Source organism: Pterocles gutturalis, unplaced genomic scaffold, assembly GCF_000699245.1.
Source record: "Pterocles gutturalis isolate BGI_N339 unplaced genomic scaffold, ASM69924v1 scaffold8315, whole genome shotgun sequence".
NCBI lineage: Eukaryota > Metazoa > Chordata > Aves > Pterocliformes > Pteroclidae > Pterocles > Pterocles gutturalis.
In genome coordinates, this window is record NW_010145774.1 from 25947 (window position 1) to 50360 (window position 24414).

At 39.6% G+C, this 24414-nt stretch overlaps 1 protein-coding gene across 1 annotated transcript in view; it reads right to left on the reverse strand.

The window, feature by feature from the left end:
* The window catches only part of LOC104470528 (trinucleotide repeat-containing gene 6B protein-like), a 36020-nt gene extending 12721 nt beyond the window's left edge, over positions 1-23299 (reverse strand). The window contains 13 exon segments of the mRNA XM_010085486.1: position 1; positions 4-27; positions 414-588; positions 817-915; positions 1449-1580; positions 2620-2745; positions 4943-5113; positions 6278-6426; positions 13411-13456; positions 14744-14818; positions 16044-16222; positions 19491-19649; positions 20975-23299. The exon segment at position 1 is cut by the window's left edge and continues 101 nt beyond it. Of these exon segments, the coding sequence (XP_010083788.1) occupies position 1; positions 4-27; positions 414-588; positions 817-915; positions 1449-1580; positions 2620-2745; positions 4943-5113; positions 6278-6426; positions 13411-13456; positions 14744-14818; positions 16044-16222; positions 19491-19649; positions 20975-23171 (3533 nt within the window). The 5' untranslated portion in view covers positions 23172-23299.
* Positions 23300-24414: the final 1115 nt, after the last annotated feature.

Sequence of the window (24414 nt, forward strand, 5' to 3'; positions counted from 1 at the left end):
CATAGTCCATGCCACTTGAGCCAAAGCCTGTGAAACAAACAAACAAACAAAACTCCATTGTCATTCGCTCCTTCTGGTTTAAATATCTTCAAACAGGGAGTCATTGTGATCATAAGAGCTAAAAAAAATTAACAGTGGCAAATGAAATGCTCCAGAGGCACCTTCTAAATAAGCTTGTTAGGTCAGTATGCCACCAAGATACACCTTCTTATTAGGTCTGTCTTCTTCCCATGTAATGAAAAATAATGCAATTTGATCAAGAGTTGATGTTTGTTGTAGCCTTCGCTCTAGTGCTTATACATAAACTACTCGTTTCTGGACCCAGACATAACTGGCTAATATGGTAATGCAATTACCATCTTAATACGGTAGCTATAGGCAATGCGCCAAATCTCTTTCCACAAAGCGCTTACCTGAACCGTATCCAGGTATTTGCCCTTTGGTCTGTAAATCTGAGAGACCCACATTCAAAGGATTGGGTACCATGCTGTCTAAATGTGGCTTAGGCCCAACAGGGTGGGATGGTGAATGCTTCATGCCAGGCTGCCTCTGCTGCTGCTGCTGGAGGGCACTCACCATACGAGCAATCTGCAAACGAAAGAAAAAAATGGGGTGATACATCCTATACTGTAACACAGAATTCCAGTAAACACAAAGAAACTGTGACTTGAAAGAGATCCAAAGGACCTTGCTCTCCGAAAAGTGCAATCTGAGGAGAATGCAAACCAAAGAGAGCAGACAACATTACTAAAGCCAGTGCCGTCTTTGCTGCGGACTGCATCTTCCCAGCACACTTTGACAAAAACAGAACCACACCTGTTGCTCCTGCTGTTGTCGCACAGCTTGAGATAACTTCCTCTGGCTCTGTAGCAGCTGCTGCTGCTGCTGCTGCTGCTGAAGGAGGAGCTGACATGCCTACAAGATAAGTGAGGTGGGAAGAGTGAAAATACAGAGCTCATCAAGTGAAACAGAATTGCTAGGAGCCAGTCACTAGCAAATGCTTTGCTCAGAACTTAGGTAAACTGCTTCTTTCTCACTCCACACACTCAAATAAAACGACAATGAATGCATTAGAAGAATACTATAACCCTTCACTTCTTTCTAATTTAACATCATGCAACGGTATTACTAGTACCTTCTCTATTACCATCACTATGACTATGAGTCTGAAGAAAACAATTAAAAACCAAAAAAACCCTGCTTTCTCTAGAAAGACATTGGAATTACTACTAACCCAGCGCAACATTCATAACAATTACACACACCTGTTTAGTTTATCTGCTGCCCTCTAACAGGTCTGTATTTTCCTGTACAACAAACAGGGAATACTTGTACAAAAATAACACAAGATCAGTAGAACTAAACAGAATTAGAACAAACATAAAAAGAAAACTCTTTCAGCAGACAATACGTAAACAGTCTGTCTCACAAGATTACTAGCTACTTACTAATTGAAACTGGGGAATCTGTGGAAGCTGGCTCAGCATGGCAATCTGTTGTGGAGAAAGCTGGGGGCCCATATTGAAAAGACCAGGATTCAAGCCACTGTTGGGGAACTGTTTGAGCATGGAGGCTGAAACCTGCATGGAAACCAGTTACATATCTTCAAGAAATGCACCACTATGAGAAAAAGATGATGAAGCAGAAGTATTTCCATAAAGGAACAGGTACGACACCAGTCTTAAATGGTGTTCCAGGAAAGACACTACAGATTTATTAACACATCACATTTAAACATGCACAGTCTATGACTTGAGCAGAGTGAATAACTCACTTGATTGACAATATACAGTATTACATGTGCAGATGCAGACACACACACAGAGGTTCCTCCCCCAAACAATCGGTTGCTAGAGACTGCACTAAATTCAAATGCTGATATGTATGCAGCTAATCAGTAATCACAGTACTGCATTATCACATTAAAAACATACTGCTTGACAAGGGAAAAGAAAGGCATTCAGGCAGTCACTGGAGCAAAGAAACAGTGCCTCACAGAAAGAGTTAATCTCTTTGTATGCTGAATAAGCTATAGTAAAAGACAGGAGTAGGTGGAGAAGAATCCCCCCATTTCTCCCTGTATTATTTGAGAGTTAAACAAGTAGAATTCAAGAGTATCTCCACAAGTCTTGACTAAATCCAAAGCAAAAGGTAAACTTGTGCACTTAGAGACCCTGAGATCTTGGAGCTTTGCAATGTAAACACAACATGTAGCCCTTCATCAGGCCTCTCCTTCAGGGGAGTAGGACGCACAGGACAAGACTGTTTGACAAAAATTAAGCAACCTGAAAGAAAAACTTTCAGCTTTCACTTTTTTGTTCTTTTTTTAAAATACTTTGCAAAAGCCTATGTAAGAGGATTCCTGAATCCACTTTGATGTTTAAAAATACTGGTAGTCAGCATTTACCATCAACTGCCTTGGAATAAGAAAGAAGGCTAATCCTTCTCCACTGAGTTTTAAGCACTTCCAACTATGAATTTGAATTTTTTATCTTATCTAAGTTTTTGACCTCTTAACATCAAGTCAAGACTAAGATAGGTGTATAAGTAACCTCAATGATGTGCTCCGAAGGCTTAGCTGTACTTTTTAGAAGTAACCAGTTACTATAAATTCCTTACCTGGGGAGAAAGAAATTGGGGAGGCACTTGCGCCCGGATATTGGGGGAAGGATTTAGTGGCTGCACTGGTGTGTGCATGCCCCTCGATTGTGCTGTGCTGTTTCCAAACAAACCATGATTGCCACCCTATAAAATTAAAGCAGTAGTGAGAAGATGAACCTTTCAGGATAATGGCTATGCTATTAACTACATAGTAATAATAATGAGGCAAGTACTGACTTAAACAGACTACCCTTAGAATTACCGAGATGTCTGTCCTAAATCAGAAATATTCTACCTGGGTTACAACTGCTGCTTTTTGAGATGCAGGCCTCTTCTCCTCTACATTCAAGAGTCGTGTTTATCCACTTATTTCAAAGCACATGACAAAGCTAATGTTTTGCATTTTGGACTTTACATGTGGAGAAATGGAAACTTGGGAGTACAAACAACACGCTCAAAAAACATTCTTTTGGCTTAGAAGTATGGCAAGACTGCATCAACAAGAATTTTGGGCCACCATTTTAGAAAAGTCAGCTACTTCTTCTGAGTAGGTTGTTGAGATATCCCTCATAAGTTCATAACTTCCTCTACAGGCCTTTCACTAACTTAAATTAGAATTTTCCTTCTGATATGAAAACTTTAGCATTCTGGATTGGAATGTTTTTTCTTTTCCTTTTTTCCCCACTAAACTGAAGACGAGGAAAATGTTCAAGTGAGAAAAAAAGGTTGTGTTTTTTTTTCTCCCAGGAATTTATTTTCTAACACCAAGAATACTTGCTGTTTCTTTTGAGTTTTTCTTAATGAGAATTTTTTACTGGTTCATAAGGGACCTCAATAATAAAAAACCCTACTGCATGAAAAGACCAAAGAAAATTCATTATTACAGTTCACTACTCCAGCCTCTGAGCAGACTGTCTTTATTTGTAATATCTTTCAACAAAAGCCACAGGAAATGTTATGGACAGCCTCCTACACTAACAGTCACATGCTGTTGCTTGTAAAAGCTCAAGTTCATACTCCAAGAAGTCCTTATGTGCCACGATTCTGTCCTTTCATTTTCAAGACCCTCAGAACTTCCCATCTTCCACTGTGTATCAGGATGTCTATGGTCCTCACATACCTGGGGTTTAAACAGTACATTTTCCCTCTCCACGCCAGCACTGCTGTACCCGACATAAACTCATCGTTCTTCCAAACTGCAATTGTGTAGGCCTTCTCCAAAACTTCTCCTTCCCTTAAATATCAGGATTTCATAAGCTTTGGCTCTCTTCTACCATAATACAGTGCAACCTCCACTATCCTTTTGCTGAAACAGAAGTTTCTCATCCTGCTTCTACACTGACAGCATTATGGATTGCCTCATTCACCTGCATCACATTTCACCTCCTTAATATACCTTCTCTTTCAGAAGCAACTCAAGATGTCATACTAAGGCACATAGGGTGATAAAAAGAAAACCCCAAGAGACAAAGGAGTTTTTATTCTGGAAAAAACTGACTGGGGTCAACTACACACTGAAATTTTTGAGAGGCTTGAAGCTGCCGCTACATTTTCAGCCCTCCCTAAAGCTCAACAGAGTTTTGCACAGTGAATCCAAGAACATGTCTGGAAATTTTGGACTTAATCTGATGTTCAACAATGATTGTGTCACATAGAAACAGAAAGACAACACGAAGAAACACCATCATGTTAGGCATGTGACTACATAAGCTAGTCCAGTTGCAATACTTAGGTTCTATCCTTTAACTTCCAGCCACATTTTCTTCTAGCACAATGCACAACATAATAGCCAGAAAGTCTTTCAAACTGCAGTTAAACACTTCATTTCTTCCCCACCACTCCCCTGTATACAGAACAAAAATATTGCTACTTCAAGAGTTTTTAAAAGTTGCTTTCTTTGGGTTGTGGGGAAAGGAGAAGGAAGAGGCACAATGGAAAATGAGTACAATTTTTTAAAGGCACTTTTCTACATACAAGGTTATCCAGTGGAGTATGGAAAAATTCAGTGTTGTGGGGTGGTAGGGCAAATCAACAGCCTCTAACTGGGTTTTAAAACAGCAATTAAAATATAAAGGTTGACATTAACTTCATGACTTCTGAAAAGCATATCTATCTGCTGCTGTACTGTCATTCAGGAAGTAAGAGGCCAACAAAACCAGATGGAATATATTTTGATGATAAGAACCAAAGTGGATTGATTCTCAATGGCTTGATATAGCTGAAATTTCCATTAACATTATTCATTTATTTAGTAGGAAAAAAAATGCAAGCAACCAACTAACCAGAATTAGGCCCAGGTTGCAGCCTTAAAACAATGCATCTTATAAGGTGGCCTGCTTACTTGTCTAGCAGCGAAGTTTTGGGGACTGAGCCCTGAGCCGATTGCCCCAAGGCCGACGTTGGATAGTGTGGAACCAGAGGGAGATAGCTTGTAGCTGGGAGAAGGGGAGAAGGGAGAGCAGGGAGCCTCATCCCCAAGGCACCCATCTTGATTGGAGAAAGGCAAAGTCAGCTGAAGCAGCAGTTAGCCAACAGCAGGAGTTGGTTAGTGAAGCAACAGAATGCAAGAGGAGAGAAAGAGGGATGGTGAGTGACTAGGAAGAAGCAAAGTTAATTTGTAATAGCAATTACAAAGACAAAATTTCTGACTCAAATGATCACTTGACAATTAAGATTTTGGTCCAAGGAGATAACCAATAAATTCCTAAAGATTTCTTTTTAAAAATACATTTTGAACTCTCATGAGTGGCTATTACTGCTACAGAAATAAACAAATCTTGAACGAATTCCTAATGTTAGCACACACCTACGAACATAAATTGTTAGGAACACATTAGCTCTACTAGTGGTATTTATTAATTAGGCCACCAGAGGGAGTAGACAAAACGTTTTTTTTGGCCTGTTATACCAAAATGGAGGAGTTAAAAAATTTATTGACAGTAACACGCCTTCAGAATTTTTAAACCAAATTTCTTTTCCATTTTACACGTGATGAACTGTATTTAAAAAAAAACCCTAAAGCATTCTGAATCTGTTGGACACTCTCCAATTCATAACGGGAAGCAATTCATGTTTGATAACAACAGTGAAAGCTTCTATTTAAAATAGGCAAGAATATGAAAGAAACGCTACCACAACATACAACAGATGTCACAGAGAAACAGATGTCATACAGAAGCTTACAGTACATGGACATACAGCATAAGGGGTTGCAGAATATAGAAAGCATGTTTCCAATAAACAACAGACATGAAAACAGAAAAATTTGGAAGACTGTGATTACTTATGTTTACTTAGATCTAAAAAAATTTTTTTTAGAGTAGATGATTGTAGTCAGTAGCAAAGAATATAATTGTGATGAAACCTACGATGAATTTCATTGCTACCAATAGTTCACCCTTCCAAGAAAAGCAAAGGAATTTCTTTCTGTCCGCATTAAGAGTAGTCTGTTCTAGAATAAAAAGCCTCATCTCCTCAGATAATTTAGTTTGTCCATGCATATCGGACACCTCTATTTTATATACACATTCATTCTACAAACATAACTCGCCCACGTCTTTTATTATTGAGTTTGTCCAAGGTTACCGGATTTTTAGCACTTCCAGAGGAGTAGTGTAAAAACTGGGACATCAAACACAGAGGTTATTATTAATATATCTAAAGATATTTCTCTCACCTTCTCAAAATAAGGCCCGCTATCTGTGGTTCCCATGTCTTTGGAATTAGGTGGACGGAACCCAGATCGATCTTTTCTCATCATGTCATTAAAATCCCCGAGATTCATGGCTCGTTTATCTACTTCAAACTTCTTATCTGGGAGACCACCTGTAAAAAAAAAAAAAAAAGAGTAAATAGGATGAAATTAGTGCCAATAATCTCTACCATGTTTCAAAACAGGAGGTTCACAGCCAAAGGAAGTATTTTTAAGATCGGGGTATATATTAGATCTGTCTTACAATTCAGCATAGCTACAGTTGCTGTTAAAAGTATTGAAAAAGTAGGAAGTTTCACTTTTAAGACTGCACAAGTCAATTTAGAGAGTTTAATAAAGTATTTCTCACAATTTATGTACAGATATAAACATACGCATACTATAGCAGCCTAGTTCAGCTAATGATATTAATTTATACATAATTCTCAATGTCTTCCAAAACCCACACTGTTATTTATTGGTGTTCAGTATCTATAGAGACACCACTACTTAAGTTCTCCATATATTCTACTTAGCCCTTTACTGGGTTTGGTATCAAGAAAGAGTTTCTCAAACTTTACATAACTTGATCGCAACTCTCCTACAGTCATGCAAACTTAACTCTTGAGCAGGACAGATCATCTGGTATATATCATAACCTCCAGACAGGCAACCAATCTCCCTCAGCCTGTATACAATGATTACACCAACCAGTAACAGGCACCTTTGAAACATCCCTTATAGCCTCCTGCCATTGTTTAGGGAGTAAACTGGTAGAACATGGGGAAGAGATGTTAGTAACAGATGATCAAATTGTAACGTACACAGTGAACAAGACATCATCTTTCTCTAGAAGCTTATCATCAGCCAAGTGCTGACTGAAGAAAGTTTTCTACCTTACACACTGAACTGCTGCCAAGGAACAATTTATTTGGTCATATCTGGCACCTATAAGGTATCAGATGCATATTGTTATGCTGAAGCAGATGGAAAACATCTTTGCTTTAAAATATGGACAAGCTGATAGAAAATAACTTTACTGGTATATTTAATTTTAAATAATTCCATTTAGTAGCATAGATGGCCTTTCCAAGACCAGTTTAAAAAAATCTGTCACCATAGTTAAGCAAAATCTATGACTCTTCCAAAGAAAGTTGTTGATAGCTATCCTACCCTACCACTGACAAAACAGTAAGTCTTCAAACAAGAGCAGATAGCTAATCACTCTGATACCTTCAAAACACTTACCTGTTCTTCAAAAAAGCTTCTCAAAGTCAGCATCTCTTCTTAAAATCTCCAATCACAAACTATTAATATTCATAGGTATGTTATTGCCAAGAACCTATGAAATCTACCGCTTAACTACATGGGTTTTTCTTGCTGGCGTAGCTTTCAAAGTTGATCCAGCTTTATCCCCTCAGATGCCTTCAACATTGCTTATCACAACACACTTGACAAAACACCTACATATCTTGGCTTGTAACTGGAGTCATTCTGACCTGGATGAGCTCATCCCAAAAGCAGTCACATGAAATGTCCCGTATATCTCAATCCTGTCAATACCCACATGTAACCACTACAGAGAATGTCAGCAATACACTACCAAAAGACTTTCGTGCTTTAATTCTAGACAGGAAGCCCTGTCCTTTAGTTGCTTGAAAAGAAACTGAAAGCAAAACTGAGTTGCATCACTATCTGAAATGCAACTGGATCAATGCCAACACAAGATGACTACGCCACAGAAGCACACTTTTGTGTCTCAGTTACTCTGATGATCCAATCAATTCCTCAAACATTACTGAATGACGTCTTGTAAAATGGCTTGTTAAATAACATGTAGAGCATTAAACAGCACCTTAAAGGTTTCAAGCATAGATATGCATGCCACTTAGTGCTGAGGCAGCTGCTTAAACTTCAATATAGGCAAGGCCTTGCTAAGCAAGACAATAGCATTCGTTTATCCCATTCATAGAAAATTCTAATGCAGCCTTGAAACCTAACTGTATGTCTTTTGCACTTGCCAACAAAAGCTATAAATAATTCAAGTGGCTGAAGACTAGCTTTACCTTACACAGAACAAGATCACTTAAAATCTGGAAAGTTTGAATTTCACCCTCTGCAGCACGCTAGAGCACCTGTGCATGAATGAAGCACCCAATCCTTTACACGCAGAAATACAGAACAGGTTAAAAGTCCAACCATCTTCATAAAAGAAGATACTCCACCAGTTCTTGGGATTTTTCCCACTATTAACAGCTATGAGAAACACCATGAAAAATGCAAAATGAAACCAGAGCCTGGAAGATGACATTTGCACCGTTGTGAGGAAAAAACCCCTATTAAGTACATCTGCCCTGCCACATGTATGCAGGTTAAAAGAAAAAAAAAAAGAAAAAAACAAATTCTATACAAACAAAATTATACAATGTGATCCTGTACTGGGAGATAGGAGAAGGAAACTGCTGTTGAGCAGTTACGTAACACATTTGCAAACAGGAGACTCAACATGGTGAAAATACATACATTCAGTGGGTTAACCCAAATGGCAAAAAAAAAAAAAAAATCAAAGATGTTTTCTGCTTGACCACAAAACCAAAAACATTTTAAAGATACTGGTTTTATACCTTTGCCATAAATTTACATCATCCAAGCCTACTGAGCAAGCACGTGTGCTTAGATATGAAGATGCTGCACCTGAATGCTAAATCAAGTTATGGCTTTGTAACATATTTACTATAGACAACTGCATGAATTGTATTTGCATCAGTAGAAACTGGAAATTAATTTCCCAGTCTTCACAGATGATTTGAAAATTCAGCGATCTGTAGAGGTTGCAACTAATACATTGAAGAAAAAAAAGACAAACAGATGGAAGGAAAAGATAAAATATTAAGTGGTTCTGACAAACTACTTACTGAGCAAACATCATGCCTCAGGACTTACATACTAGGAGGATTTAAATGGAAAAAAAGTTGTGCTTTATTTTCAAAGTAAAACAAGCTATCTATTGAAGGGATTTAATAAAAAAAAAAAAAGAAGAGGAAGTAGATCTGCCTCCGGCATGCTATTGATCCATCTCTTTTCTGGCTAGGTCTGTAAATAAAAGTGTCAGTCCAGCACCTTCTGATAAAAGCAACATTTTTCAAACAAGCAGACTTGAAACCAACATAGTAAGAATTACTTACTGACAACCAGACCTATTTTACAATGCATCATGAGCCACCATAAATGGGTGTACTAAATTTAAAGAAGTGCAACATATCAAGATTAAGCATGCACCCTTTTCTGCAACATTTCACAGGATATTCTGAGTGTCAGCCATGTTTCCTGAGAAGGTCTGACTGCCTTAAGGTCCTTGACAGCAGAAAGTTCTAAAGGATCCAAAATCTTAATTTGGAGATAAAGAGCTATAATGAGCATAATCCAGACTATAATTCTCTTGATTTGTATATTCTTAGATCTGTTCTGTAACAGCAGCATCTGAAGGCAGATGAGAACCAAACATCCAGGAAGATAGCTTATCTCCATCTAGAAGATCTTTAGAGAAGCATGATACAATCAGAGCCTGAACTTTAAAGAGGCTGAATGAGGCCAAAGCAGAGAGATCAAAAATCCTGTTACCTTCCCCAAAAGACTTTTGTACTATATAAATGCACGCTTGACCATCTCTTATTGGGATCCCAATAACTACTCAGAAGAAGAAAGCAATTTTTGGAAAAATGAACTACGTAATCCTCTTTGAAGTGTGATATACGTTTTAAGAATGTAATGGATTCGAAGCTGAGAGACACTGCAGCTATCTGGATTGCACCAGAATACTTGCATCTAATATTAACTCCATATTTCCTAAGTCTTGACTACCACAACTCTACCTTTAGTACCAACAAAGATTAGTGCATATTCCTAATAAAAGAAGTTTTTTGTTTGGGAAAATCCTGACTACAGCATCACACATGATGCTACAACAGTGACAGATGAGGCAGTACTAAAGCTGGTGACAGCACTGGTGCAAAGGGTCAACATCAGAGCAGACTTCTTGCAAGGTGTAATACTGGAATAACTTGGTCAACGATACTAGAAAGGCACAGAAGAGGTACAGCAGAATCAGAATGGCTTAGAAACTGCAATTATAGCACAATAGCCCGTTTCACAAGAACTGCTTCCTGTAGTCCCTCAAATCTGCTATTCAAATCAAGAACAAATATTTACAGTGCTTGCATTTGCAGGGTTTGAACTTGTGCTATCTAGTTTTCCACTGCTATCAGAAGTTCCCACAGTATAGGTTCAGTTTCAACCATATGGCCATTGTATCACTAGGACAGAAATCACCTTAGAGGAAAGCAGTATCTACTACTGAATTACTTTATGGGGAGGGGGGAACACATCAGACTAGTCAACTGTCTTGACATCTGTAAAAACATAAAACTGAAGGTGGTACTTATCTGAGAGCTGAACAAACAGCTCTTGCCACTATGTCCTTCCTTACTGTCATGATACGATATTTAGGTGTGGAAAACCCAAAAATCAATCAGGCAATGAAACAAACCAAGAGTTGCCACAAAGACAGGATCCAGTGCACCAGACTGTAGATGTACATGATGCTGGAAACTCGGATTACTTAATGCTTAGCATAGAGTCAGTCACAGACCTGAACACCGTAACTTTTTTGTCAGGTAATACATCAGAAGTAAATAGATTTCATCCTTGATGCTGGATAGAGCGAACTTGTATCACAGACCTCACACTATTCTAGCTTATAGCAAAGAATTACAGAACGTATTTTGAAACTAACTGTACTTGACTTGTAAACACCAATTTTAGCTGATCCAGAGGTCCCACAGACTGTGACCCAACACAGGACTACTTTGACTACTCTTAAGAGATACCACCACAGGATCATCAGCAATTAATTTAACTGGCAGTCACCCACAGGAAATTTAGAACTAGCAGCAAATAAGCATTGATTCCAGGTCAGTCACCTCCTCTAGCCAGCCCTGCCCTTCTTACCAAGTCCTTTCTGTCTTTTCAGCAGCACTTTGTGCCTCAGCTGAGGTACAAACTCTTGCTATTATGCAGAAGTAGCTAGAAATAAGCAGTTTGTTACCGGAATACATTTAAATATGAAACAGGTAAAACAGTTACTGTGTAAAAGCCATACTGTGGGTATCAGTGCTAATCACATGAGATTCAGGATCAATGGTGTCCACACCTTCATAACAAACTTGATTTGCACCGATACAGGAACCCCTTCCAGAGAGAGAACTACTACACATGAAATTCTCTGGAGGCCACAGGATATACCTCATCTACACAGGAAATTCACTGTTGGAGATGAGAGCTGAGAATCTAGTAGTACTACTTTGACATATTATCCTTTGGAATAATAATTACAGACCTCTGGCTTTTGGCTTTGTAACTGGGAGGAATCTGAAGCCTTTGTGACATTCCTGACAATTACAGAAATAGGATGAACATCTCTCTCGAAAATTATTACTGGGCTTGCATAGCGGCAAGGCCCTTCACGTGGACTACACCTGTCTTGGTAGCCAGGGATTTGAGGTAATCTTCCCTCTTCTGTAGATTTTGAATAATCAAAAACCGAACAGAAGTAGTCCCTAGAACAGGAACGAGACCCTCTTCCCCTTTATAAGTATCAAAGACTATCCTGTACAAGTTTTTAGCCTTACTCAGCCTTCAAAGACTTGTTAACAAATAAAATAACCAACCAGAACAGCTGATTTGGATAATCTCTTTTTTAATATATACCTTAGGAATCTCATAGGAAAACCACCTCCAACGGCAGAATATTTCAGAAATTTGTGGTATTTCCATTTCAACACCATGATAGTGAATATTCAGAGATAACTTGGGGAAGAACAGAATGCAAAACTAAATCTGATTTCAAGATCAAAAAAAAAATTGAGTTCACTACTAAGTTTGCCAAAGAAGAAAGTCATGACAAATGCAAAGGTGATTAAATGGAACTAATCCAGGTGGTTAACTCCAACTCTCATTTAGGACAGTGTTTTCCACACAGCCCATCCCACTTAAGCTGTGTAGTATTTGTGGTGAGGCTATCATAGAATGGTTTGGGTTGGAAGGGACCTTAAAGATCATCTGATTCTGACCCCCCTGACACAGGCAGGGACACCCTCCACTAGCCCAGGTTGCTCAAAGCCTCATCCAGCCTGGCCTTGAACACCTCCAGGGATGGATCATCCACAACTTCCCTGGGCAACCTGTTCCAGTGTCTCACCACCCTCACAGTGAAAAAATTCCTCCTAATATCTAATCTAAATCTATCCTCTTTCAGCTTAAAACCGTTACCCCTCGTCCTGTCACCACACTCCCTGATAAAGAGTGCCTCCCCATCTCTCCTGTAGGCCCCCTTTAAGTACTGGAAGGTTTCTATAAAGGTCTCCCCAGAGCCTTCTCTTCTCTAGGCCAAACATCCCCAACTCTCTTAGGCTGTCCTCATATGGGAGCTGCTCCAGCCCTCTGACCATCTTTGTGGCCCTCCTCTGGACTCGCTCTAACAAGTCCATGTCCTTCTTGTGCTGAGGATTCCAGAGCTGGATGCAGCACTCCAGGTGGGGTCTCACAGGAGCGGAGCAGAGGGGGAGAATCACCTCTCTCGACCTGCTGGTCAAGAGTAAAAAAATCTACTTTTGCTGAGCAGTAATTTTTAATAGCCTGTGGCGAGCAACTGAAGAAATCAATGACCCAATATATTCTTTTTCCTCATATCACCTCCAGGGAGCTGTGGTAATTGGGATGTCCTGCTGCCAAGAGCAAAAACAGTCCTCTTCCACCAAATTAAAAGGGATCTTCACTTTCTTGAAACTGTAACAATACAAACTACGTGGACGAATGGAGTCTTACATGATGTCCCCTCCAAAAGTTATAGCTCCATTCTGTACAGGTATACATCCCAAACTTGCATACCAGCATCAGCTGCGTAACTATTCAAAGCCTACAGCCAAGTATAACTCTATCCTTCTATTATGAAGAGTGCTAAAAGTAAGGATCAAACCTTTTAAAAGCACAGCATGTCATCCACATAAACATACTACATATGATCTCGTATTTCCAATACATTTAAATTAAATTATACGCACCTACAGACAAGTCCATCTTACTGCCTGGAATGTCCTCAGTTTGACTCTGGGGGGGGGAAAAAAAAAAATCAGTTCTGACTTCTATGAAATGCTGAGGAATGTTTCAGAAAGCAGCCCTTGATGGTTAAAGGTGGAACAAACGAAAAATATGCTTGTGCAATGGAAGTTTTATTTTAAATTAAAATCAAACAAGGATTCCTGATATCACCCTGGACACACCTCACCTTGACCCCCCGGTGCTGTGTAAGTTTACCCACATGAAACATGAAAGCATGCGACAGGCTGAGAAAGATAGATAGACAGCTGCTCTGTGAAACGAACCTCTGTCCTCATGTTCCAGTGGTCAAGAGATGAAACACTGAAAATAGTGGCCAAAATGATAGCTCATCCTCATGACCTGTCAAAGTCATCATATCTTGAAATGTGCTGCCAAGTTATTCTTTAGTTGGCAGTCTGGGACAGGGTGTTCCCATAGCTTTCAGAAGCATCTATGGTCTAGCAGACTGAATTTGAGCTTGGGAGCCAAGAGACATTACAAACTAACCCTAGTCATGTCAGTGACTTTTTGTGCAGCCCTGGGCTTCTCACAGAACCTCTGCATTATTATCTTTCGCTAGCCTGTGTTACATACTATTCCTGTTTCACAGGATGACAGTTGGCACAATATGCTGTAAAATGTTTTACAAATTAGCACATCAGAAAATCTTTTAAAAATTCTATACGGTAACCATTTTTAAGGTACTTCCCTGCAGATCTCTTTTCTCTCCGTGATATGCCATTTATTTACTCACTTTATCAATCAATCTTTAAGTACTGATAATAATGAGCCCTTTTTGTTCTAAAAGGTCCTGCTGCACAGTGTTTAAAATATAAACAGCCAAGACAGACACAGGGCTGTAAATCTCCTTTTCCGATAGGTGGCTGAGATTCAGAATGAATAGCCTTGGACAAATCACAATACAGCCAGGAGCTGAGGCCTCTACCTTGAGTGCTCTAAACAGCATGTCATAAAAATAAAAAAACCCCCCAACAACCCAAAAAAAAACCCCCAAAAAGCCCAAATCCTGTTACTTGCAAGGAAATTGTAATCACAGAGCAACAGCTGTCATAAAGTAACTTTGGAGAGTCAAAATGGATTTTGGGTTTTTCTGAGAAGCCATTCTGACTAGAAAGGAAGTGCTGAACACCCAGCTCTCACAGGTAATATAATCAACATGCCAGCATTAACAAGTGCATAGTAGTTACACACTGCAAAACAGCTGATCTTTTGATTTATTTAAAGTTTACTGCTTTTTTACAAAGTTAGATTTTATATTTTAAAAAATTTACTTACTAGCAAGCCCATATTTGAAAACTGTTTGGATAAAGGGTTCATCCATGAATCACTATTTCCTCCTTTTAATGTGCACTGAAGAGAAAAAAAAGACAAAAATATTTTTAAGGAACGTATTGATTTCTCAATTTCTGTTTTATCCTTGAGATGCACAAGAGTCAAATGAAAACCCTGGTATCAGAGAAATTAATCTCTAAGCAAATTACTTCAAGTTTTTGCATGTTTTGAAACATTTGTCAAATGCTTTTTTCTTTTCTCTCTCAAAATTATTCATTGTTAGGTATGCCGAATTGGATGAACGCTTGCTGTGTAGAATGTTTATCACACCTTCAGTTTCATTCTAGAATCTGGGAAGTCTTGTGAATGTTATTTTTTCTTCTGTTACAGTTTAATACATTCTTTAATCCATTACATACAGAGGTAGATTTCTTCCTTGGATTTCTTCCCTTTAGTATGGTTTCTCTTAGATGGGCACTGTGCTGACCTAGCTCTCAATTTGGCCTTACTGTACTTTACAGGTGATCAAAACCAAAACTCAACATAGTTCAACAGAAAATAACATTTTTCAGACAGTTGCTTTGGTGGTTAAAATAAAAAAGTTTTAAGTGCAAAAAAAGTTAATGAGAATAATTTTTGCAAAATAGGAATTGTAAAACTCCATATCATGTCACAACAGTATTTCCACATCCTAGGAAGCTGCTCTGCACTTGCCTTTTGAGTTTGCCCTACCTACTTGATTAGAAGTAGACAAAGCTTAGTCCTTCTAATATTAATACAGGACCAAGTATTACTGCATAGAGAACTTTAATGCAAACAAGCCTTAGAAAGCAATTTACTTGGGACTAGAGCCAAGCTACTGCTCCTGTTTGAGGCCAAAGGTCAAAAAACAAACCACAAGTCAGACCTAAATCTAACAGCAGAAATAAGGAGTGCATATGCCAAAGGGACTGTGGAATCCAAACTTCAGCAGGCTACGCAAAGAGAACAGCAGCAGACTAACACAGAAAGATGTGTCAACAAGAGAAGAGCAATAGCCTTAGGTTACTTATTGCTCAGTTTCACTTAGTAAGGGCTCTGAAGCTTACATATGAAAAGAATTTGACACCTACTGGCAGATTTATTAGTCACAACAGGTGTAATACATTAAAACAAATCCAGAAACCTCACATTTTTTATGTTGTTGTAACAGACACCTTTTTAAATTCTGTAATACCTTTTTAAAAGAAGAACTATTACAATGCTCTAACAGTCATACTGCTTTCAGACAACACAGTAGTTATGAATCATTCAAGCATTCTACCTTCATTTGTGTTTTCTTTCCTCCTTGCCCCCAGCTTGTTGAGTTGTGGGAGGAACTGCTTCCCTGAGAGCCTGCTGTGTTCCAGACTCCTCCCTCCTCCTCCTCTTCCCAGCTGGGATGACGGGTTCCTGTCACTGGCCCATCACTCTCTCCCCAGCCATCTTGCATAGATTTAGAACCTGTAGAAAAAGGAAAAAAAAGCTCAAAAGCAGGCTACATACCATACAGCTGGTGATTTGACACTGGAAAATGAGCTGAGATCATGAGAACCCCAAAGGAGAAAAGAAAAAAAAAGTGTCTTCACTCCAACCGCTGTAACAACGTGTGTGTGTGAATCCCAAAACCCAAGAGATTTGGTGACATGTTGGCATTGGCATGTTAGTATGTTTTTGCAGCTATCTTAAAGCTATGTCAAGATGTCTAACCTTTAAAGATACAATAGCCATAGGGACCTCTTCTCTTATACAGGTACAGCTGCATTTGGATTTCTTTAAAAGGCAACCTATTATTTTCTAGTGTAAATGAAAGAGATCAAGGACACTTAAACCAAGAGTTCCGAGGACTCTGGTTCAGATGGTTTATCTATTATTTCCTCTCTTCCTTGAAAACCTTAACACTTCCCTTGCTCTAAGCCCTTTCACAAAATTACAGAAATAAAGAACCTCAAGGAATAACAACTAAGTAGAATCCAAAGGAGAGGACCTGACATTGTGCTCTGGTATATGTAACACCACAAGTAGTTTAGTGTGAAAAAAAACCCCTCTGCTTGAATTTCTGTTCTTAACAAGGTAACTAAAAAGACTTACTAGCAGTGCTGTTTAAGTAGAGATGTCCTTACCAGAAAGCTATGATCATTTAATCATATCAATGCAGACTACGGCCTTTTCCCTGTTGGCTTCTTTTCTTGCTGTTACTCTCTAGCACCAGCTGTCAGCCAACTTAGAATTCTAACCTCTACTCACAAGTCAATAAGAGCCCAAATCCTCATCTTGTCCACTGTCCAACTGTTCTCCTTCCTGCTGTAACTCTTCATTCTGCACATTTATTCCCTAAGCATTTGTCTTCTTTAAAAAAAGGCTTCCATCATCGTCTTTTTTATAACTATTTCTTCAATAGTCTGGGGTTTGAGTGTGGAAACCAGGGATAAGGATATTAACACACAGAGCAGAAACTATGAAAAAGGCCAGGAATCGTAATTAGTCTACCAAGGGGAACTCCACCTTGATCATGCCAGAAGTACATACAGCAGCATTTCCTGGCAGTTTAAAAGCTACCTTAAAATTAATCATAAATAACAACACAGATACTTCCCAGGAAACATATATTTTTAAAGCATATTCATTTGTGTACCAAAATTGAGGGCTGCTTAGGAAACAATACTGGTACAAGTGCAAAAATCTACCTCTTGACCATTTAATCATGGTACTTACACAGAAAGTGTTACATTTAAGGATTATGACTGCAGAGTAAAGAACTTTATCTAGAATATCATATATGGGGTAGTCTCTGTGGCTTTAATTTATTTCCAGCCACAGTGTTTAAATATAGTACTATGACCCTGGTTTTAACTACATGAGCATAGATTATTCTGCACTGACAGCTCTCAGGTCTAAGATTCTTGAACATGAATGTGGACAGTGGTGTAAAGATGACTTGTCCATACGATTCCTACTTTATTTTCTGCATTTGTTGAGTGAGGAGGCACAAATAGCTGCAGCAAGCAAAGGAAACTTTCAAGATAAAGGCAAAATAATGATGTTACAGAAAACTGAATTTATTACTACTTCTGTCAGAGAATTCCTATGCAATGCTGGTAAAGCTACGTAAATCCATTTTTTTTTTTTTAACAGGTGAGCAATGACCTATGCTTCCCTTCTTTGGCTCTAAACTCTTGCTTTCTTTTCCCATCACTGCTAGTCTCTGTTTCCTTTCCTTACCTTCAACCACAAATTATGCCTTTGCAGGCTCTTTGTCCCAATTTCTTCTTCCAACTTATCCAAGACATTAAATATGTCCCCCTTACATCACTGAATAATGTAGCTTTCTCCTTCATTCCCTCTGGGTGCCAATTAGAAAGAAGTTGAGAGAGCAGTCACATAACACAGAAAATGAGGATCTCGACTCTTAACTCTGGTGACCTACTACGTTCCAACCTGGAACGGCCATCAGAGGGAAACTCCCTATATCTTGCTCCTCTAGAGCTGCGGACAGCTTACATAAAAAATAGTACACATATGCTGCAGCTCTGGTTATGTCACACATGCAGAGCAGTTAGGGTAAGCAAGTGACCATGCACAGTCTTTAAAGAAAGAAAGAGATCCATCTAAAAAAAGTCCAGCATCCTGGAAAGTGTCAAGTTTGTGTGACACACAGAGGAAACACTGCAGCCATCCAAGAAAGGCTGCTACAATGTTAACACTAAGGAAGCAATGCTTTTTTCCCAGTTTTGTTTCATTAATGGCTAAACTATTTGAGTGGGATGGAAGGAAGGGAGAATGACCCAACAGCATACTATCTGTATAGAGTATTTAATTTCAAACAATTACATGTTGCAATAGCAACTTGTAACTGGAAACAGTTTGACAGCAGGTATCATAAGTCGAGTTCAGTAACAGTCAAGTAGTATCAGTATTTCCTACCAGAAGCTTCATATTCAAATGTTATTGGCTTTGGCTATAACATTGCTATGCTGTATCAGCAGGTGATTGCTTTTGTTTGTTGGATTTTCCTTAAAAAGAGTGAAATAAAAATTCTACAAATAGCTTACAGCAGCAATCCACAAAAATTCGAACACTTAATACAGCAAAACTTTAAGTAAATTTTTAAAATATTTCAACAGCATTTCGTTCATGGAGAACACAGCTGTAGGCAGGTAATATCCAGAAAACAGTCATCCATTTAGGTTCAACCAAAAAAAAGCTCAGTTCTTAAGAGTTACAATTTTCCATACTCATACAACTAAAAAACCAAAAAAACCCAAAAAAAACCCAAGAATCCAATCAAAGGCAAATTGCATTACCAAAGCATAAATTACCATGTAATGGCCTCCACTGTGAAATTGTCTGTACTGTACATTCCTTTTTCTGATATGGTCAGGAAAAGTGATTTATGAGGTAACAAGTTTATATGCAAAGTAACACAGTCAGAGAAGAAAAGACATTTGAGAAAAAGAAACATTTCCTCACTCACACACTCTAATGTTTCGACACTACCACAAATCAGAGCTGCCCATCTAATTGCTTAGTTAAGAATTTTTTTTAATATTTTAAAAGACAGAGTTTGAGTCATTTGTAAGCACTTAATCACTCATCCATCATAATCTCACATGACATTGAACATTGCTTTTAGGCCTCAGATAACTCCTCCATAGGTGACCTATATCAAAAGGCCAAACACTGAAAACCTCAAGGATCATTGCAAAGAAACCGGTATCTGGCCTATACTCACTAGATTTCATGGCATTCGGGGCGTTGGAAGGTGCATTCCCCCAGCCTGTTGTCGATGCTCCTGTATCATCTACTTCACCCCACCCAGGACTGGTTTCATTTGGCTCACCCCAGGCAGACGTACCATTATCTGGAGCAGGTGGAGTGCTTTTGCTCCAGACTGCATAAAGGAGAAAAAGTTTTAATTACAGACCATTTAGACAACAAACTATTTACTGCAGTGCAGCACCACGTCATTAATCTACTGCTTCATTCCTTCTGTTGAAGACTTTAGATTCTCAATAGCGTGGGTGCAACAGAATTGACAACTGCTCACATCAAACTTAGAGTGGGCACTGACCTCTAGGGATGAAAAAGAAAAGAATGCTATGATGAGTAATATTCTTTTCCCAGGTTAAACATGAACCCCACATCTAATGCTGCCCTCCTACCTGGTGAATTTCTGTGACTAATTAAAAGCACCAGACTAACTCGGGGTTTTCGTATACTGAAGGAAGGATAAGGACATATTTGAAGTACAGATTATCACAAAATAGTATTCTTTAAAGTCTGTCTGAGTCAGGTAAAAGACTACATAACAGAATATCTTAATATATTTCCAGGCTATGCAATTTTTTTCTTGTCCTTATTCAAAAGAAGAAAATATTTTACTAAGTATTCTTTATTATACAGCAGAGACAAATTGAGCTAAAAAACTAAATCGCAGACTTGCTCAATTTCAAGTGTTAACTGAGTGTTTCAAAGCACAAAGGTTTTGACTAAAAATAAGAATTCCTCCCTGTGTCTCTAATAATTAAATATAAAAAAAATATTATTTAGTCTGAAGAAAAGGAGGCTGAGGGGAGACCTTATTGCTCTCCACAACTACCTGAAAGGAGGTTGTAGCTAGGTGAATGTCAGTCTCTTTTCCCATGTAACAAGCAATACAACAAGAGGAAATGGCCTCAAGTTGCACCAGGGGAGGTTTAGATTGGGTATTAGGAAAAATGTCTTCACCAAAAGGGCTATTAAGCATTACAACAGGCTGCCCAGGAAAGTGGTTGATTCACCATCCCTGAAGGTACTTAAAAGATATGTAAATTTGGCACCTGGGGACATGCTTTAGTGGTAGACTTGACAGTGTTAGGTTTATGGTTGGACCCAATGATCTTCAAGGTTTTTTACAACCTAAATGATTCTATGATTTTATAATTCAACCTGGTCTTTAGAGCTCAGATTGAGTATCATATTTGTCAGCTATCAAACATGTTCTTTTACTGGCAAGCTGAGTTGTATTCAGATCAGTTACTGAGGCACAACAAGCAGAAGACTGACTGATTCAAATTTTAAAAGACACTTTAAATACAGAACCAAATTTTCAAATAAGAAATGGGGTTTCTTTATGGAATAAAACTATTTAGAACTTGAGGCTACATGAGTATCTCTTATGTATTAAAGTTACATTCATATATAGGATCTTGCTGAAGAAAGGAACAAGACTAGTACCTGATGCTTGCGATTTGCTAGTCATTGGAGTAGGCAGGCTCTGCTCCCGTGGGGCCTGTCCTCCTTGTGAGTTCTTGTCCCACAGGTTCACATTCTTGTAGTTATAACTGCTAGGATCTCCCCACGCTGAAGTGCCATCATCAATATCCATTTTTCGACTGATTGACTGTGGAGAAGGTTCTTCCCAGCCACTAGGCTCCTCCTCTTTGGGGGCAGCTGGCTGTGGTCCGCTGTTCCAGTTTGGGTTTGGAGGTCGCCCATTACTTGGAGTTTGGGGTGGTGGACCCCAGGAACCAGAAGTCTCCTGCTGTTGCTGCTGGTGCTGCTGTTGCTGCTTGTTCCAGGAGTTGGGCTGTCGACCCGTCTCATTCCATGTTGAAGTTCTTTTACAATCATCCCATCCACCCTTCGAAGCAGTGCTCGTATTTGCACCATTACCCCAAGTTCCAATCTCATTTTGCCCACCTTCACCCCAACCAGACACTGGCTTGTTTCCTGCACTTTCCCAGTTGCTGTTTTTTGTTTGGTCAACATCCTCTCCCCAACCGTTCTTTCCAGAAGACCATCCTTGATTAGGTTGCCGTCCACCCCACCCCTGATCCTTACTAGAGCTGTCATTCCAAGAGGAAGATGATTTTTCTTCTGGTCTTCCTCCTCCCCAATTAGAAGAATTGGGGTTCTTATAGTCATTCCATCCTCCAGTATTTTTGGGGTCCTTCCACTCCGTTGAGGTTGAGAGCTCGCCCCATCCAGACTTGATTTGATTGCTTTGGCTAGGTACATCGCCCCAGCCCCCTGAGTTCTTTGTCTGTGTGGCAGAGCTCTCCCACCCCTCGGTTCCTTTATCAGACTTCCCCTCGGGCCGTGGCATCTCTTCAATATCCCACACGGTATCTTGCTTAATTTGAGTTTGGCCCCAGCCAGTGTTTGAAAGCACTCGGGGGTCCAAATCAGTCCTGCTCAGCAAAGTCTGCAAGACTGCCTGGCAATCAGGATGTGTAGGCCTATATGATCGGCGTCCAGAATTGTGACTGTCACTACTTCCTGCTTTGTGGTTGCTTCCAGTGCTTTGACCTCCAACCTCACTTCCCGCAGAGCTGGAAGATCTTCCCCAACAGGGAGCCTGGGAATTACCTTGGTTTTCAGGAAGAGGGTGGCCTTTTTGATTGTCCCATGCTCCAGTGCTAGAATTTGGTTGGTTTGGACCACTCCATTCTCCAATCTTCAGTTCATCAGACCCAGACAGCTGTTTCCATTCTCCCTGAGAGACCCCGGATGTTAATTTGTTCCCTTCACCCCATTTGCTTTCATTTGCATGCTGAGGGCCAAAGTTCCAAGACCCACCACCCGTAGACCGGTTATTGTTATCCCAAGAATCGCTTCTTGACCCATTAGGTTTTTGAACAGAAGCTCCTTTCCAGGAGTCCTCTCTATCCTTTCCATTGTTCCCATGGTTTCCAGAATTGCTCTGTCCAGAGACTGTGTCAGTTCCAGAAGACCCCCTAGCCGTACCCCAAGATCCAACACTCCCAGTCTTTCTTTCTCCAGTGCTTTGTGACGGGGTGTCAGTGCTCCTGGAGGGGTTCGCCAAGCCCATTTCAAAGGGCATTCCCTTATTCTCCATAGGGTTTGGTGAACTTAAGTTCAAGGAGTTAGTGTTTCCATTTTTTGGTCCATCAGTGTTATGAATTTGAGCCTGTTCTCTGCCAGAGACAAAGTTAACACCCGCATTTTCCATCTTTGACTGCTGTTCCCTAGACATCTGACCTACTGTGCTAATCTGTGCATTGGAGCTACCACTATCAGATTCCAAAGTCCCTTTCCTGGAATTGCCCTCTTGAACCAGTGCTGGCCAAGCAGACGGGTTGCTATTTGGGTTAAAGTTGCTGAAGCCAGAACTGGGACCGATTCTATCTTGTCCACTCAAGTTCCTCCAGTTACCTAGTCCATTGTTACTCTCGGCAGCAGGGTTGGAAGATTGAACAGATTTAGCCTTGGAATCAGATTTCCAGGCCCCAAGATTACATTCGCTTCCAGCGCTTCCAGACTGGCACTGGCTTCCTTTTCCTTTGTTACTAGTGGTGCTTCCTGGCAGAGCGTTCTTCTCCAAGCCAGGGTTTGAGGCACTGTTGTTATCGGTGGTGTTTTCGGAAGAAGATTCAGCGTCTTTGCTGGCAATACAAGGCCACTCTTCCATGTCAGACCCGTCTACAATCACCTTGTCCCAGATGTGAGTTGGGTTGGCGTTGGTGCCGCTGTTGGAGGACGCTCCAGGACCCCAAGTGGAATTTGCATAATTTGAAGCAGCAGCACCTCCAATTGCTGAATCTGAAAAAAAGAAAACCAAAACCCAAACCCCATACCCAAAAAGGTCATTAATAACCAGTACAACTTATAAGCACTGAACATCACATTTCTGACACCACTGTGATCACTGTTTTCATTAATAAGAGCCCTTCCCTCAAATGTGAGCCGAAGTTGCTTTGGAAGAAGATCAGACTGGAAAACACCATTGAAAATACTGATAAAAAACTTCTTTGAACAAACTCCCCACAAGCATTTAGTGTGGATGTGAATTCACCTTTGACTCACCACTTCTGCTACCAATCCAGCTTTAAGGTCAACATTATAATTATAACCCACTTAATGAACCTGCACAGTCATTACTGATACTGGTTGTAGACTTTTCAAATACACGTTTAAAATCTTACTAAATATAAAACAAGAATGTGTATGTGCAGACATTCACATACATGTGCGTGTACGCGCAGTCAGTTGTTGGTCTGCTACTCAACTGACTCAAAGCAACTACAGTTTATTAGAGATCAAAAGATTTCAAAAAATCAAGACAAAAAGCATCTAATTAATATATTAAGGCTGAAGAAGTCTATCCTTCAGCTTCAAATATCTTTTTCAAGGTGATTTTGCTACTAGGAATTTTTTTCAACCCTTTGCAAAACAAATAAAATTATTTTCAAAAGTTACTGTAAATCAAGAGTCCAAAGCTACACAAATTACAGTTTCTATGTAGTAATGTGCAAGCTGTATCCAGTATGTAATTACCCCACATTTGTGTCACTGCTATATATACCCTAGAAACCACAGTTAGTGGTTTTGCAAGCAGCTACGCTGATCTCTCTGCTACTGGATGGAGGCTAGTAAAAAGATCTCACTTCTCCTTTTCTCTCTCATCAGATCTACCTACCTCAAGTTCCCCAAGTTTCACCTCTCATTTGTGACAGCTCTAAGGGCAGTTAAGCCCTTTAACTAAGTCAACTGTATTCACTAACGCAATGCAAAACTGCCCACTTGTTGATGGGTCAGTTTTTTGCTGGCTTAGCACATTGTACAGGGTAACCTGCAAGATCAATGAGCTTTGGAGTCACTATAAGGAAATTAAGCAGGATAAATGACGACAATGAATAGGGCCCTTATTTCAT